Source organism: Chelonia mydas, chromosome 17 (assembly GCF_015237465.2).
Source record: "Chelonia mydas isolate rCheMyd1 chromosome 17, rCheMyd1.pri.v2, whole genome shotgun sequence".
NCBI classification, from domain to species: Eukaryota; Metazoa; Chordata; order Testudines; family Cheloniidae; genus Chelonia; species Chelonia mydas.
The window spans coordinates 3,112,199-3,129,484 of record NC_051257.2 but is presented as its reverse complement, the minus strand read 5'-3'; the positions used below and the strand labels follow the sequence as shown (position 1 = coordinate 3,129,484).

Here is a 17,286-nt window from a genome sequence, read left to right as displayed (position 1 = left end):
ACCTACTTCTACCTGAGCTTGGTGGGTGGTCCTTGAATCATCTGGCCATTCAAAATTAAAGTAAAGTAGAGGATCCAAGGAAATTACTTTTCAGTTAGTGATATATTTGGCTCCCAAACATTTGCAGCCTCTGTGGGTGTGGCTACAAAGCACTTTGGAGCCCACACCCAAGCGAGCCAGGGTCGACAGATTCAGGCTAGCAGGGCTTGCAGTAGCGCTCTAAAAATAACTGCAGAGATAGTGGTTTGAAGTTGCAGCTCGGGCTCTGAAGCACCCCTCCCTCTCCCTAGGCTTCAGAGGGACCACTGTCTTCAAACCACTGTCTCTGCAGCTATTTTTAGAGCACTACTGCGAGTCCTGCTAGCCTGAATCGGTTGACCCTGGCTGGGAGGCTTGCTCTCACAGGCTCCAAAATGCTGTGTTGACAGACCCTTCTTTTCAAAGATTTTTCTTTTGGTAATCAAGTGTCAGAGATAATTTGGTGCTGCAGACCCAAAGTGACAGCATCTGCTGCTCCCAGCCCCTCCTCCTTCACCTCCAACTTGATGAACCAGACACAAAAGGGCTCCTTTTTCACTTGCAGGCCTGCTGCCAGCTTTCAGAACTGCCCACTTAGCTTGGCATTGATAGAAGCTGCCAGAACACCTGTTTAATTCCACTCTTAATTTCCTTTCCTGACTCTGCAAAGGAAACACATTCTCATGCTCACTAAGTACTTTTTCAGGCTTCAGCCAGGCTTCCAATCACAGCTCCAACAGCTCCAATGCTGACAGCCATCCAGACAAGCCTCCTCCTACCCTCTTTGCTAGGAAGTGGGCCAGGGATTTAGACCCCAATTCCAGAAAGTGCCAAGAACATTCAAATTCCATTTTAGTCACTGGGAATTGAGGGTGCTCAGCATCTTTCAGCAATGGACCTTTAGAACTGCCTGCTTTCAGGGTTGGTTTCTAGGGGCACTTAGGCATTTACCATCCTGCATCTTAGCTGCCCTTCTCTCACTTTGTTGCTGTCCTTATTCATAGTAAGACAAAAACTTTAATAGACTTTAGAATCTGAAGGAATGGTCAAATCCTGAAGTCCTTACTCAGTCTTTTAACAGACGCTGCAGGTGCTCAGCACCTCTCAGCTCTGGCATGGACAGTTTAGTTCGGACCTTTTCTCACAGATCAAAGACACTGTCACTCTCTGTAAACTTCACTCTTCTCCTGGAAGTAGCCAAGATATGTATCGAGATTCAGGGAATTGAAGGGTTGTTTCAGTTCAGAGTCCAGTGAAACTGAGAAACAAAAGACATCTAAAAGACAGCTCGATAAAAGGAGGACTCTAACTCACCATATGACCCAACTATAGTATCTATCTGGTACACATCTGTCCAGTATGTGTAAATAAGTCAGATCCCTCAGTGGAATCATTGGGAGTTCTCAGAGCTTCTTCATGATGAGTTTAGATTCTCACATCCTTGCTGCTCTCTCTTCTTAATCCACACAAATACAAAATACAGGCTGAATAACATCTGTTGTTATGCAAAGGTTATCAAACCTCATGCTTCCTGGTGCAAGAAAATCAGTACAGGGTCAGGAAGGAATTCCCATTTTTCTTCCACATGCACAACATTATATAATTGGCCAGGCACATAATGGGGAGTGGGTTTCACCTTTCTCCAAAGCATCAGGCACAGGTCTCCTGCTCGAGGTTGGATATTGAAAGAGATGGACCTATTTGGTGTGGCAGAGCTTACATTCCTGAGTTTCTAGATACATGAATCTCAAGCTAAGACCAACAGAAAGAGAGAGACAGAGACGAATAGATAGACAGAGAGAGGGAGGGGGAGAGGGATTACTTGTATAATTTAACCCCCTTTTTTTTTTACTGGGTCATGATTCCCAGTAAACATATCCCTGCTGGGTCAACCTAGAAGACCATCTCAGTTTCTTTCTGTTTTTTTACATAATCACCAGCAGGGCCGGATGACATAAAATAAACTCCAATTTCCTGAGAAATGGCTGCAGGCAGAAAGGAGGGAAGAGGATCTTTGTCACCAGAGAAACTGACTTTTATATCAGTTAGTCAAAGCACTCCAGTATGTGAGACATAGGCCTTGATTTCTTTGTGGCTGTGTTTGCAGGAGACCTGCCAGTATTCAAGCCTGGTGCCTGAGCTAATTTAACCTTGCGTAGTCTGTGTAGACAACAAACACCAAATACCACAGTCATGGTCCTTTAGAGTACAGAAAATAACCTACTCTATATGGGAAGGCAAGAGAGTAGTGTGACATTATTGACATAAACTGTGACCATACAGATCATTGTTGCAACCACTGTTATGTATTTGCAGCAAATATTGTACAAAGGTTGCCGTGTGAGGTGTCTATAAAGAGGTTATGATTTCCTGGTGATGATGATGCTATCTGTATGTGTGTATCATTTTTGTAGTTGAAGTTATGAATATTGGCTATGTACTGGTATCTCAATGTGTTTTGATTCTAAGTAGCCTCAGTGAAGCATTTGGTTAACTTCTTGCCCAATCAAGAAACACGTAACTGACAATGAACTTTGGGAGACCCCAATCCACTTCTGAGCTTTCCTGGGAATTTTCAAACCAACATGTAAACAATGGCATCAGCCTGTAAAGAACTGAGTCATGCATGGACATGTGACTTGCCCATGTGACTCTAAACTCCATCTTGCTGTGTGATTTTCCACAGTCAGAACAAAGGGGTGTCCTTCCATAGGGAGAGAATATAAAAGGCCATGGAAACTCCTCCATTTTGTCTTCAATCCTGCTTCTGACCTCTGGAGAAACCTTGCTACAAACTGAAGCTCTGAACAAAGGATTGAATGACCCATCCCAGCTGTGGATGTACTCCAGAGACTTGATTTGAACCTGCAGTTTATTCCATCACTGCTACAAGCCTCAACCAAGAACTTTGCCATTACTGTATATAATTGATTCCATTTAACTAATTTTTGCTCTCATATATATTTTCTTTCCTTTTATGAGTAAACCTTTATATTTTAGATTCTAAAGGATTGGCAACAGTGGGTAAGTTCTGATTTATATAATGACCTGGGTCTGGGACTTGGTCCTTTGGGATCGGGAGAACCGTTTTTTCTTTTACTGGGGTATTGGTTTTCATAATCATTCGTCCCCATAACGAATGGCACTGGTGGTGATACTGGGAAACTGGAGTGTCTAAGGGAATTGCTTGTATGACTTACGGTTAGCCAGTGGGGTAAAACCAAAGTCCGCTCTGTCTGGCTGGTTTGGTTTGCCTTAGAAGTGGAGAAACCCCAGCCTTGGGCTGTAACTGCCCTGCTCTAAGCAATTTGTCCTGAATTGATACTCTCAGAAGTGTCCTGCCAGAGGCAGCATCATTACAAGTAGGTACACGATACCAGGCCTTATCCAATTCTCAAGGGCACATTCCATCTCTTCGTGGGCTGAGCAAAGCTGATGGACTTCAATTGGTTGGTAAAGATGGGGCTAATTGGCTTGAGGTGGATAATTATTTTATACTTGTTCTGCAGTCACACCTCAGTAAAGAGCCAGTTCTCAAAGCCATCTCTACAAGCACCCACTAGAGGTCTCTAAATGCTTTACATGCTCCCAGGAGAGCTTTCAGGAATATTTCTGTGCCTAGAACAATGACTGGCCAAAGAGGTCCAAAAAGGCAAATGATGCAAGTGCACAGATAGCATATAGTGATAGAGGCTAGTGATAATATGGTAGGCATGCTACCACCAAAATCAGTGAAATGCCACTGTGTCTGCTTTCCCACCATTCCCAGAGGCAGTATTTCTGGTAATGTTACATCACAGCACTGAAAGTTACCAACAGAATGTTAACTGGCTGATGCAGTGACATCAGACGCACCACATTCCAGAAGAGTTGCATTCTGGGAGAAAATCAAAACATAGCAACCATCATCAGCCCTCAATAGCCACAGGCTGATTTGATATCTTGGGGCATACTTCCTCAGGAACATTTACCATCTCTCTTCTCACTACCCTTCCCTAACACACATGCTAAATACCTTGTTGAGTTTGAGGTTCATCTTAACTCACTTTAAATGATCAAAACCTACTTTCCTGGTCAATGCTGATTAAAGTTCTGAAGTGGATTCCAAAGAGTTCACACCCACCCACTGGGACATTCAGCCAGGAGATAAAACGGGAGCTCACTTTGATCCCTGTACCCTGTTAGAACTCCAGCATTTGATCTTCCACAAAAAATAAGCACATGCATTTCCCCTTTCCCTGGCTACAGCCACATGCATGGTGATGTGCTGAAGCCACGTCATGGTATAGCAAGCCCTGCAACCACCCAGCCCAATCCTGAATAGAGGGAAGATCTTCTGGTACCTGCATGGGGGATACGGCGGCTGCTGGGGCTGTCCTCACCGGAATTCCACTCAGAGGGCTCCTTGGGACCTTGTGAACCGTGATACTCTGCCCAGTGCTCCCTGCAAGAAGGGAAGGAAACATTTATATTTTAGACCAGTCTGAAAGAAGAGGTCATGATGTTCTTTTCCCCATCCTCTCCCACCACTCATGTCTGAACAAGGACCTGATGGCATTCAATCCATTTCTATGTACTTTAGCATCAGTTGGAGAAAACCTTAGAAAAGAGATGACTCGGGGAAGGGAGTATGACAGACGTCTACAAAATCACGATTGGTGTGGGGAGAGTGAATAGGGAATTGTTATTTCTCTCTTCACATAACACAAGAACCAAGTCACCCAATTAAATTAATAGGCAGCTGGTTTAAAACAAACGTAAGAAAGTACTACTTCACACAATGCACAGTCAACCAGGGGATGTTGTGAAGGCCAAAAGTGTAACTGGGTTAAAAAAAGAATTAGATAAGTTCATGGAGGATGGTCCATCAATGACTATTAGACAAAATGGTCAAGGGCGCTACCGCATGTGCCTGGTGTCCTTAAAACTCCAACTGCCAGAAACTGGGACTGGACAACAGGGCATGAATCACTCAAAATTATCCTATTCTGTTCATTCCCTCTGAAGCAGCTGGCACTGGCCACTGTTGGAACACAGGATACTGGGCTAGATGGACCATTAGTCTGACCCAGTCTGGCAGTTCTTATGTTCTGTAGCACTGCTAAAACCAATATCCACTTGGATGCAAGATGAGGCAGCGGATGTCACAAGAATTAGCTGCTTGCCAGCTGAAGCTTAACTATTTGAAATTTTAATGAAAAAAAAAAACCTACTCCTATCCCAGAGTGCAGGGCTGGAGTACCTGAGCATCCCAAGTCAAATGACTTGATGAGTGACTTGACAGTAGCTGCAGACTCTGAGGGAGTGGGTGATGCCCTGCTGACATAGACTCCTTGCCAGCGGTTGGTGGTATCTGCTTCTACAGAATTCACCTCCTCAGTTGTCAGCCTGAACAGTAGAAACCAGAACAAAGTCAGAGGCAACAGGAAGCACAAGAAAATATTCACTCTACAGAAAGCAACTTCTGAAGGCACAAGTCCCGTCTCCTGTAAGGCCCCCATCATGTACTCTCCCATTATAATAATGCTTAGGCTCTTTTCTTCTTCAAAGCACACAGCAATAAGCCTCACACCCTGGGAGGTCAAGAAATATCATCCCCATTCACAGGTAAGGAATCCAAGGTACAGAGAAGTTGTGACTTGCCCTGGGTCACAGTAAGTCAGTGACAAAGTTGGAATTTCCGGACATTCAGTCCTGTGTTGAAAGCTCTATACTCATGACTACCTTTCTCGAGTCCTCATATCCTCACCTATAGATGCTAATTTTGGGTCCTTCCCATATGGAAAGAATATCAGGCTGTTGTGGCCTAGCAACTGCCTAGCAACCGCCTAGCAACCTCCATGTCTGGTGGGCTTCATAGGCCTTAAAGGTCCAGGACTGAACTCCCTCTGCCCCCTTCTGAAAAACCTTCAACAATATGTCCTTTTCTGTCTTGTTCACCCCCACAATCCTAACGTACATCCAAAGATACCATTCCCCGAAATGTTGCCTATTAACTAGTCCTCTTTCAAACTAGCAACATAATGGAGTGGCTGATATGGAACTCGATTAATAAAGAATTAAAGGAGGGTAATATAATTAATGGCAATCAACATGCATTATGGGAAATAGATGTCTTTTTTGATGAGATTATAAGTTTGGTTCATAAAGGTAAAAGTGTTGATGTAATAATACACATACTTCTGTAAGGCATGTGACTTTGTACCAGACAATATTTTAATTAAGAAACCAGAATGAAACAAAATCACCATTAAAACCTGGCTGATATGTCTCAAAAATGTAATTGTAAATTGGGAATCATCCTCAAGCAGGTATGTTTCTAGAGAGGTCCCGTGCGGATCAGTTCTTGGTCCTATACTATTTGACACTTTTACGAATGACCTCACAGAAAACAAAATCATTACTGACAAAGCTTGCAGATGACACAAGGACAGAGAGAATGGTCAATAATGAAGAGGACAGGTCAGAGATATAGAGCAATCTGGATCATTTGGTAAGCTGGTACTTACAGGATGGGGGACTCTATCCTGAAAAGCAGTGACTCTGAGAAAGACTTGGCAATCATGGTCAATAATCAGCTGAACATGAGCTACCAGTGCAATGCTGTGGCTAAAAGGGAAAATGTGATCCGTGGAAATATAAACAGGGGAATATTAAGTAGGAGTGAAGAGGTTATTTTACCTCTGTGTTTGGCACTGGTGTGACTGCTACTGGAAAATTGTGTTCCGTTCTAGTGTCCACAATTCAAAAGGATGTTGATAAACTGGAGAGGGTTCAGAGAATAGCCAAGAGAATGATTAAAGTGCCTTATAGTGAGACACTCAAGGAATTCAATCTACTTATCTTATCAAAGAGAAGGTTACAGTTTGATTTGTTCATCTACATGGGGAACAGAAATATGACAATAGAAGGCTCTTCAGTCTAGCAGACACAGGTATAACAAGATCCAATGGTTGGAAGTTAAAGCTAGACAGACTAGAAAGGCACAATTTTTCCTTTTTTTGTTTTTTAAACAGTGGGGGTAACTGCCTATTGGAACAACCTATCAATGGCTGTGGTAGAGTCTCTATCACTGGAGATTTTAAACCAAGACTGGATGTTTTTCTAAAAGATACGCTTCAGTTCAACCACAGCTATTGGACTTGAAACAGAAATTAATCCAAGGAAGTCCTATGGCTTGTGTTATGCAGGAGGCCAAACTAGATGATAAAAATAGCCTCTTCTGGTTTTATAATCTATTCATCTAATTGGGGGTTGCCCAGGAGCTGACTGTACATTCTTGGCAGCCCCACCCCCCAGACCAGCTTTGACCTCAGACAACTAACTTATATTTCAGCAAAGCTGGCTGAGATGGTTGAGGCCAGCTATTTACAAACAGAGTCTCTATTATATTGTTTTCATGATTTACTAGCTGTTGAAGCTAAGCAGACTGATCTGCAGGTCCCAGGGCACCACTGCTTCCCCCATTGAAGAAGTGGGCTGGCAATAGAGAGCTATGCAAACAAGAAAAGAGCTATGAATTCAGCACAAGAATGGAGCCAGAACTCCCTGGAGAAAGTGCCTACAGGGCTGCATGATTCCTGCTGGGCTAAAAATAGGGGTCAATCTTTTTATTTTATTTTCCTTTTGGCATCAGAGTTGTTTCTACAAAATGCAAGGGAGTTAGGGGGTGTCAATGAATGACAGCAAAAAGAATGATTCATGCTTCTATTTCTGGCCATGCTCAAGGAGGTGCTGTCTGTAAGCAGACACTGGCTACCTCTTTGCTAATTCATTCAGGCTCCCTGTGAGCCAGGAGGAGCCTGCGGAGGCAGATGGCTTGAGAAAAGCCATTTCATTCCATTTTCCAACTAATCCAAGGAGGAGGAAAGGAAAAGCTGGATGAGATTCACTGAGCTCTGAGGGATCCAGTGTTTTGATGATTAGCCCTAAATCTTCTCCCACCCCCAGGCTCCTCATGGCTTCATTAAACACCAACAACAAATCAACAGCAGCATCTGGACTTCATTTGTAAGAAAACACAAAGGCTAAAAGGAGTCCTGCAGCTAATGAAATATGGGGGAAAGCATGGACTTCCGCTGAAGGATGCCTAGTAGGAATGGGTCAACCAACCATTTCAATACATTTCTCTGTAAGGAAATAATGAATGAGACCATTATGCAGTGCCTGCATGATCTCCAAGGTAGAAAGAGAATGTAAAGTTTGCGCAGTTTGTATACACAGCTCTGGGCAAGTTAATAAAGCTTGAGGATAAAGCCAAGCCAAGGGTATGGCTCAGTGAGCCAAAGCCGCATCTGAGCTATGGGAGCTCGCTGTAGATTCTACCCAGAGGAAAAAGGAAACATATGAAGTGATGAACACATGTTAAGGGGTGAGGGCCATCAATAGGAGAGCCCTAGTGGCTTGCCTAAGCCTTATCTCACGGATCGGGATGCAAGTCAGAGCAGGGCTAAAGTTCTCATTCACTAGCTCACCTCAGGGGATCTTCTGGTTGCATAAACATTTCCAGAATGAGATTAAATATGAAATACATTATCCCAAGGCTCATATCCCAGGAAGTTTGCTGAGACATCACACCTCAAATACACTATCATTTCAACTGGATAAATGCTGAGACACTAATATCTAAGCTGGCCTGATTTTGTTTGAACACTTTCTGTGATCTTAGCCTCTAAACATGCCCTGAAATAAGTTTCTGGGATGACTAAATATCACCATGCTGCGATGGTGAGGTCTCCCCAGCTGGAAATCTCACCATGGTGATATTTTCGTGCTTGGGACTGACTCTTTCTAACCACGTCACCCAGGCCATCCTGGTTTGACTTGCTCACTGCTTTTCAGTTTTGAAAACAAAATTAATAAAGTGGGGGGGGGGGGGGAGAGAAAGAGAGAGACAGGCTCCTATAATCTCTTATTCAGTATGGAGAGGTCATTTCCTCCCTCTGATTAGCTTATGATGTCAGCTTCAATCCCTCACTTGTTACATTTTCAAAAAGCACCTTTGTGCTTTCTCCCACACTCCCCTCCTGCTTGGAAAGAGCTCTGTATAAACACCCACAAAGACACTTCATTGCCCTTCTTCAGATCGCTCCTCAAAACTCCCATTTCCAGGGATGTCTACAATTATTAGGCTGTTGGTGTGCAGAGACCATTGCCTAGCATGCTAACCAATACTGTCTCATTGTTTCCTTGTACTCCCCCATCCGCCTGTATCCATCTTGTCTTACACTTCGACTGTAGCATCTTTGGGGCAGGGATTGTCTTTTTGTTCAGTGTTTGTGCAGGGCCTAGCATAATGGGATCCTGATCCATGTCTGGGGCTGCTAGGCGAAACAGTAATATAAATAATAATACTCCAAACTGTTGTTGGCAAACAGAAATCACAGACTTTTCAAGCCTTTAAGTTTAAGGAGGTAGAAGTGCAACTCACAAGAGCAAACGAATTCAGAAAGATGGCATGAGAACATGACCCAGCATGATTAATGCCAAGCCATAGCTTAAGAGCCAAACAACAACCCCCAGAACACAACATTCATTTACAAAAGACTGGTTGGATAGTCTGAGCCATATTAACTAAGCTCTTGCACAGAGAGGAGGAAATTTAAACAAAATGCAACCTACTGCTATTGCATTGCTTGAAAACATGGGATGAAATGTTATACACAGTTATCACCGCTGGAGTGCAGCAGCTCCAGAAGGAAGCCAGAGCTATTCAGCTGTGGGGGAGTTAGAACATGAGCAGTTTTACATCACTTCACTTGATTCCCCAGGAGGGTGAGATAGTTGAAGCATTAGAGGAAAGCTCACTGGCAACAGCTGGTCACCGTGTTTGTTCTTCAGGTCTGGATTACATGAATAACAGCGAGTCAGAAAGGTGCCAACCTTGCTGTGGCTAGCGTGTTGATTATGGGACTAGGCAGGCTGGATACGTTTGGGGAAAGCAGCAGCAATAATGCGGGACTGTGTTGTTTGTACATTTCTGAACCCCACGGTTCCTTTTTTTTGAAACAGACTGAGCAGCTCTGTTGGGGGTAACTATTCTGTTGCCTGAGAGATCTCAGGGTTTCCGTGGCTGCAATTCCTGGCATTGTGGTTACAAAGTGACTCGTGACTCTTCCTCAGTTGCAAGGGAGACAAAAAAGAAGCACACACAGCTGCTGATACGCAGAACAGAAAAGAGGCCAGGAGCAGGCAGCAGACACTTCTGGACAATTACACATTTATTTTGCACTTCCATGTATTTTTTTAAACATATAAAAAAACACTGAACAATCGCCAGCACAGATAATAAAGAGAGGCAACACAAGTGTGCGTACAGTTATGTAACACGGCACAGTGGCATGGAACATGGCACAGTGGCATGGGTCATGCCAAAGTCATGAGAGCTCTTAGCATTCATAGAGTCTGCTGCCCAGAAGCCATGGCCCTGCTAGGTCTTCTCAACCAAAGGAGGAGTGGAGACCGTAGGGCCAAAATGTGAACTTCCAGTCCCACAGGGGAGTGATCTCTGATTGTCTTCTCAGTTTCTCCTTGGTATCCAGGAAAGTTTTCCCAGTGTCTTCAGTTGTCAGGAAGGACACAAGCAAATTCTCCTGATCATATACTTCACCTGAGTTAAGAGGATGGGAACGACTTTCCTTTAGGGAAACATCTGTTGCTTTTCCTTCGGATCCCTCTGCTTGCAGTCCAGGACAAGCAGCTAATTTTTATCCCATGGATGTGGCTGCACCTGATCTGGAAGAATAGAAATCTACAGGAGGATATGCTGCAGCCAGCTTCTTTCTGACTTCTGTGCCACACGAGTCAGTTGCTGCCACCTAGTGGTGAGGCCATTGTCAATGCTGCATCCAAAACCTCAAACACCCAGGCAGTTTATACTGAATAAGCAGCAACCTAATCTTCATATGTAATCTACACTTGACTCTCACACCCACATGCAAATCCTGGAATCATTAGAAAATAGATATGCATATAAAATTATATATATTACATAATGTGTGTGCATAACATGTTACATCTTAGGGCACGTCTTCACTGGCAACGTTAAAGCTTTAACGTGGCTTGTGTAGTCGTGGCACAGTGCTGGGAGAGAGCTCCTCCCAGTGTGCTAAAAAACCCACCTCCATGAGGGGAATAGCTCCCAGCGCTGGTGCACTGTCTACACTGGCACATTACAGCACCGAAACTTGCAACGCTCAGGGGTGTGTTTTTTCACAGTCCTGAGCAAGAATGATACAGCACTGTAAAGTGCCAGTGTAGACAAGCCCTTATACACCCACACACAAAATGATAAAAACACTGTATCACCTGTGGGCAAACACTTTTCACAAAGTAATCACTCCATATCTGACCTCTAAATTCTCATCTTTAAAGGAAACCTGCATATCACCTTCAAAAGATGAGCCTGGGAGCTTAAATTCATATTTTGGCTAGACACTAAAAACCATGGACTGAATAAAGGGTTTGGCTACACTTGCGAGTTACAGCGCAATAAAGGAGCCCCGGGCGCACTAGCTCACTAACCGTCCACACTGGCAAGGCATGTAGAGCGCTCTGACTCCACGGCTACAGCGCTGCTGGTACTCCACCTCGGCAAGTGGAATAACGTTTGCTGCGCCCCCGCTGGAGCACTGTGGCGCCAGTGTGGACGAGGTGTTGCATTACTGCACTCTGATCAGCCTCCGGAAATGTCCCATAATCCCCTTAAGTCAAGTGGCCACTCTTGTCATTGTTTTTGAATCACTGTAGGAATGCGGATATGCCCTTTGAAAGCTCCGTTTCTGACAGCCAGCATGCTTACCTGCTCCGAGACAAAGCAACCATGAGTGTGGAATGCTGTGTGTGAGAGAGAGAGAGAGAGACGGGGGGTTGGGGGGGGAGGAAAGGGTCTGCTGCTGTCTGAACTTACAAGACAGCATGCTGACATGCTCTCAGCCCCCCAAAACCCCACTCTCCCCCCCCACATACACACAACACACTCCCCGTCACACTCCACCCCCCCATTTGAAAAGCACGTTGCAGTCACTTGTGTGCTGAGATAGCTTCCCATAATGCACCGCGCCCAATGCCGTCGCAAGTGTGGCCACGCCAGTGCGCTTGAAGCGGTCAGTGTGGACAGACTGCAGCGCTTTCCCTACTGTGCTCTCCGAAGCCTGGTTTAACTCAAAGCTCTCTACATCTGCAAGTGTAGCCATGCCCAAAGACACTGGATATATGGCTTAGTACAACCCACCTATCCTCCTTTTTTGTCCTTTGACAGCAGAAGTGTTAACTGGTCACTTCACTTTGAATGGTCCCTTAAAACGTGTTAACGACTTACCCTAAACAATCTGTTCCACCTCCTGTTTAACTGCAGCATTCTGAGGTCAGGTCTACACTCAAAAAGTTAAGTCGACCAAGCTATGGTCTGAAAAATCCACCCCCCTGACTGAAATAGGTAAGGTGACCTAACCACTGGTGTAGAGAACCTAGCTACTGCCTTTCCAGGAAGTGGATTAACTACACTGACAGGAGAACCATAGTAGCATTTCAAGTGTAGACAACCCCCAAGTACCTTTCCCAGATCTAAAGAAGAGCTGTCGGTAGCTCGAAAGCTTGTCTCTCCCATCAACAAAAGTTGGTCTAAGAGCTTGGCTACACTTACATTTTATGTATCAGAGGGGTAGCCGTGTTAGTCTGGATCTGTAAAAGTGGCAAAGAGTCCTGTGGCATCTTATAGATTAACAGACGCATTGGAGCATAAGCTTTCATGGGTGAATACCCACTTCAGCGGATGCATGTGAAGTATTCACCCACAAAAGCTTATGCTCCAATATGTCTGTTAGTCTATAAGGTGCCATAGGACTCTTTGCCGCTTTAACGTTTTATAACACTCTAACTTGCTGGCTCAGGGCTGTGAAAAATACCCCCCTGAGCGCAGCAAGTCAGAGCGCTTTAAAGTGCCAGTGTGGACAGGCTCAGAGCGCTGGGAGCTAATCCCCACGTAGAGGTGGATTACTAGGAGCACTGGGAGAGCTGTCTCCCAGCGCTCACGTGCGACCACACTCGCACTTCAAAGCGCTGCCGCGGGAGCGCTTTGAAGTTTCCAGTGTAGCCATGCCCTTAGAAAAGCTATTACCTCAGGGCTTGTCTACATTATCCACCAGATAGATGGGCAGCAATCGATCCAGCGGGGGTCAATTTATCGCATCTATTCTAGACACGATAAATCGACTGCCGAGTGCTCTCCTGTCGACTCTGATACTCCACCAGGGCGAAGGGTGCAGGTGGAGTCGACAGGAGAGCATCAGCCATTGACTTACTGCAGTGAAGACACCACGGTAAGTAGATCTAAGTACGTCGACTTCAGCTATGTTATTCACATAGCTGAAGTTGCGTACCTTAGATCAATCCCACTCCCCAGTGTAGACCAGGCCTCACTTACCCTGTCTCTCTACACCCACACACAACTCTTTTTTACAAAACTTTTAAATGTATGATTGCAAAAGCAGTCACCCCCCACTACAGTCAATGGATAGGTTCAGTCCCCAAATCCCTGTGATCAATCCCAAGAGTTTTGGTTTCTAAGATTTCTTTTCAATTGGTTTAAATGGATTCAAAGCTGTTTCCACCTCAAAGATTCTTCAGAAGAGAGCAGCCTGTTGAAATCAAAGGGACAGGCTCCTTTGGGTCAGGCTACTGCTCATGGGGAAAGGTGTATCTGAATTGCATTCACACTTTGTAGTGCTCTGGGCTTTTTGAGGGAAGTAATAATCTGGCTCTTTGGATTGAGGTGCTTTTTCCAATTGAAACTTCCCTTTTCAGGCTGAAGGCATTGTCTGAGGTGTCCCTGTCATGGCAAGATCAGGCCTGGCTTTGCATCTCTCCAGGACTGTGCTAACTGGCAGAGATTGGGCACCTGTGGAGACAGAAACAAACATGGGGGAGGAGTTATATAAAACAATACAACAGTTCAAAAGTGCAGTTGTAAGTGTTTTACCCAAACCATCCCATTGCCTCTAAACAAAGGAGCAGCCAGAGCACTGATTATGCTTTTGGGACCAAACTTACATCTACCTCCTTAGCAGAGACTGAGTTGCCATATGGCATTCAAGAGACTTCCCCTCCACCAGGTATACTCTTTGGCATTTCCCCTCATGCAGTCTCCTTCAATGCACAGATGCTGGTGTAGGAAAGATCTCCTTTGGGGCGGAACAGGATAAATGGTGCAGAAAACTGAGGAGAAGGTAATGTCCTCTATGCACTGGCACACATACACCCACTGCTCACTTAGGATACTACTGACTTGGGGCATTGATCAGAGCATCAAACAAAGAAAAGTTAGGCCTTGTCTACACTGGCAAGTTTCTGCGCAGTAAAGCAGCTTTTTCCGCTCAAACTGCAGACGCATACACACTTCCAAGCCACTTTGTGCGCAGAAACTCCTGAGTTGCAGCTCTGTAAAAAAACCCACCTTGACAAGGGCCGTAAGGCTATTTGCGCAGAGGTTCCAGTGCTCTATTGCCAGTGTAGACATTTGATTGCTTTCTGTTCTGTAACTGGCCTCCGGAGCGGTCTCACAATGCCTCTAGTGACAGCTCTGCTCATTGCTTTGAACTGGAGACATGCGCCCCTCCCCTTTCAAAGCACCGTTTCTGACAGCTGTGCTGATCTTCTCTGGGACACAAAGCAAACCATTAAACGTGGAATGCTCAATGCTCATGCTGTTGAATGTGTGTGTGTGTGTGTGTGTGTGTGTGTGTGTGTGTGTGTGTGTGTGTGTGTGTGTGTGTGTGTGTGTGTGTGTGTGTGTGTGTGTGTGTGTGTGTGTGTGTGTGTGTGACAGAGAGAGAGAGAGAGAGAGAGCGCGCGCGCTCTCTATAGATATATATAGCTGTGCAGAGAGCCCAGAGAGGGAGGCGGGGACTGATGTTGGGGTTTCCCCTTCCCCCAGGACTGGTTGCTTCCTGCCGCTGTCTGAACTTACAAGACAGCTTGCTGACACATACTCTGTCCCCAAAAACACACAGTCTCTCTCTCCCACTCCATACACACACACACTCCCTGTCACACTCTCCCCCTACGTTTCAGTTGAAAAGCAGCTGGCAATGTAGTAGGATGCCCATGGAACAATGGGACTGGGAAAACTGCATCATGTGACGCTGTGCCTGCCCAATGAGGCATTGCAAACCCTTCCCAAAGCACCCAGTGGCCAGTTGCACAGTGGGATAGCTACCACACTGAACTGCTGTCTTTGCCCCTGGGATGCATACCCATTAGGGAGAAGGGTCAGTTTGGCTCACCGCTCTTGCTTTCTATTAATCAGTGCTTTAGCTGTGAAATTCTGGAGATGAACGGGAAGTCACAAAAAGTTCTTGAATCTGCTTAATCTTAGGAATCACATAAAGATAAATATTGCACAAGGACATGATTAGCTAACGATACTGCAAAAAATGCATCCCCTGGCTGAAGGAATGAAACATTCAGAGCCAGGGAACATATTTTAAAGGGTGTGTATGTGAGAATTTCCCTGGCTTTCCCTTTACTAATCAATTTGCGCTGTTGAGTCAAGTTGTGTACGGGAACTTGCCCAGGCACTGCAATGTCTCTGTTCCAGTCAGGGCTTCTGTTTCTGGGCAGGTCTACACTTAAAACATTGTAGCTGCACCACTTTAGCGCTTCAGTGAAGCTGCTACTATGCAGACAGGAGAGCTTCTCCTGGCGGCGCAGATAATCCACCTCCTTGAGACGCGGTAGCCATGTCAACGGGAGAAACCCTCCCATTGACATAACCCCCAGTGGAGACAGCGCTATGTTGGCATAGCTGCGTCACTCAGGGGTGTGGATTTTTCACACCCCCTAAGCGATGCAGTTATACCAATGTCAGTTTATAGGGTGGACCTGGCCTCAGGTTTCTTACACCAAAAAGACTGGGATATAATCTCATTTTGGCCCCAAAACACTTGGAGAGCAGCTGAGTATACTAAACAGCTCAACCCGGCTCCATCCGAAATTCCCCCTTCTCTCATTTTAAGAGAGAGCAGAGTGATCTGAGCAAACCTCTGTAAGACAGAACAGCTGCAAAACACAGGCACAAAGGAGCAGCACATCAGCACATACACACTGACATTAGGTTTAATACACATAGATTACAAGCTTAATTCCAGGAGATCGTGCATTTAACACTGCCATGCTGTGGCACTTGAGACATGGCTACAGGAGGAAGGGTAGAAGCAAATTAGTGGGAGAGAACAGGATCCTCAGTTTCACCTGCCTTTCAGTCACTTAGTTAGATCTCTCTTGTTCTAGAAAGTGGCTCTTTTAATTGTGGGAATAACTGTTCGGTCTTCAGAATAGTCCTCTTGGCCCAAAGGTTTCCCTCATGGGATTGGTTTGAGGCATATGGTATCATCCCCCCATTGTGCAGGCAGCAGGACATGTGGGCTGGCAGGGTAACTTCACCAGCATGACGAAGAGAATGATGTCTCACCCCTACACTGCTGCTAGCCACAGCATTAACAGACCAGGCCTGGAATATGTCAGTGTGTATGGAGGTCAATCAGGCCGCACTAAACTAAGGCCACATCTACACTACCCACCGGATCGGCAGGTAGTGATTGATCTATTGGGGATTGATTTATCGCGTCTAGTGTAGATGCGATAAATCGATCCCCGATTGCTCTGCTGTCGACTCCGGAGCTTCACCAGGGCGAGAGGCAGAAGCGGAGTCGACGGGTGAGCGGCGGCCGTCGATCCCACACCGCGAGGACGCGAAGTAAGTGATTCTAAGTCGATCTAAGATACGTCGACTTCCAAGTTGTGTATCTTAGATCAATCCCCCGCCCCCTTAGTGTAGACCAGGCCTAAGGTACTTCCTACAGCACCTTGCTTCCTTTGTGAGTGTTATGGATTCAATCTAGCAGGTCTTTTCCATTGCTGACATTTCTGATTATAAAGCAGCTAACAGAAGTGAGACCTTCACTAACTGACATTCTGAGTGGATGAGAGAGAGTTGTACAACAGTGTATTGTAAAACTTGTGTTTTTTATGCCTGAGAAAAACTATTAATCTGCATATAGAATGTCAGAAAAGGCTCCAATCCAAACCTATGACTTGTATGTTTCAGTTGGTATTTCTTAGGACAAGTACTAAGATTTATTTCAGGTCAGGGTATTAAGTGAACTTCTCCCTTCCACACCCCATTTCTTTGCCTTAGTATTGTCCAGCCCTTCCCACCTCCCAGCATTCTTAATCACAGAATTAGACAGTTACTCTGTGTTAAAGACGCCT

At 45.2% G+C, this 17,286-nt stretch overlaps 1 protein-coding gene across 14 annotated transcripts in view; it reads right to left on the bottom strand.

The window, feature by feature from the left end:
- Positions 1–17,286, bottom strand: part of SPECC1 (sperm antigen with calponin homology and coiled-coil domains 1) — a 167,322-nt gene that overhangs the window by 46,909 nt on the left and 103,127 nt on the right. For 7 of the 14 annotated variants that reach the window (XM_037880578.2, XM_043531150.1, XM_037880577.2 and 4 more), the window contains 2 exons: positions 5,261–5,406; positions 4,362–4,462 (listed from right to left, as the gene is read on the bottom strand). In XM_037880578.2, coding sequence (XP_037736506.1) covers positions 4,362–4,462; positions 5,261–5,406 — 247 coding nt within the window. Of the gene's footprint in view, positions 1–4,361; positions 4,463–5,260; positions 5,407–10,217; positions 13,916–14,470; positions 14,674–17,286 lie in introns of those variants that run through there. The other 7 variants (XM_027820094.3, XM_027820096.3, XM_043531152.1 and 4 more) reach the window with 3 other exon arrangements.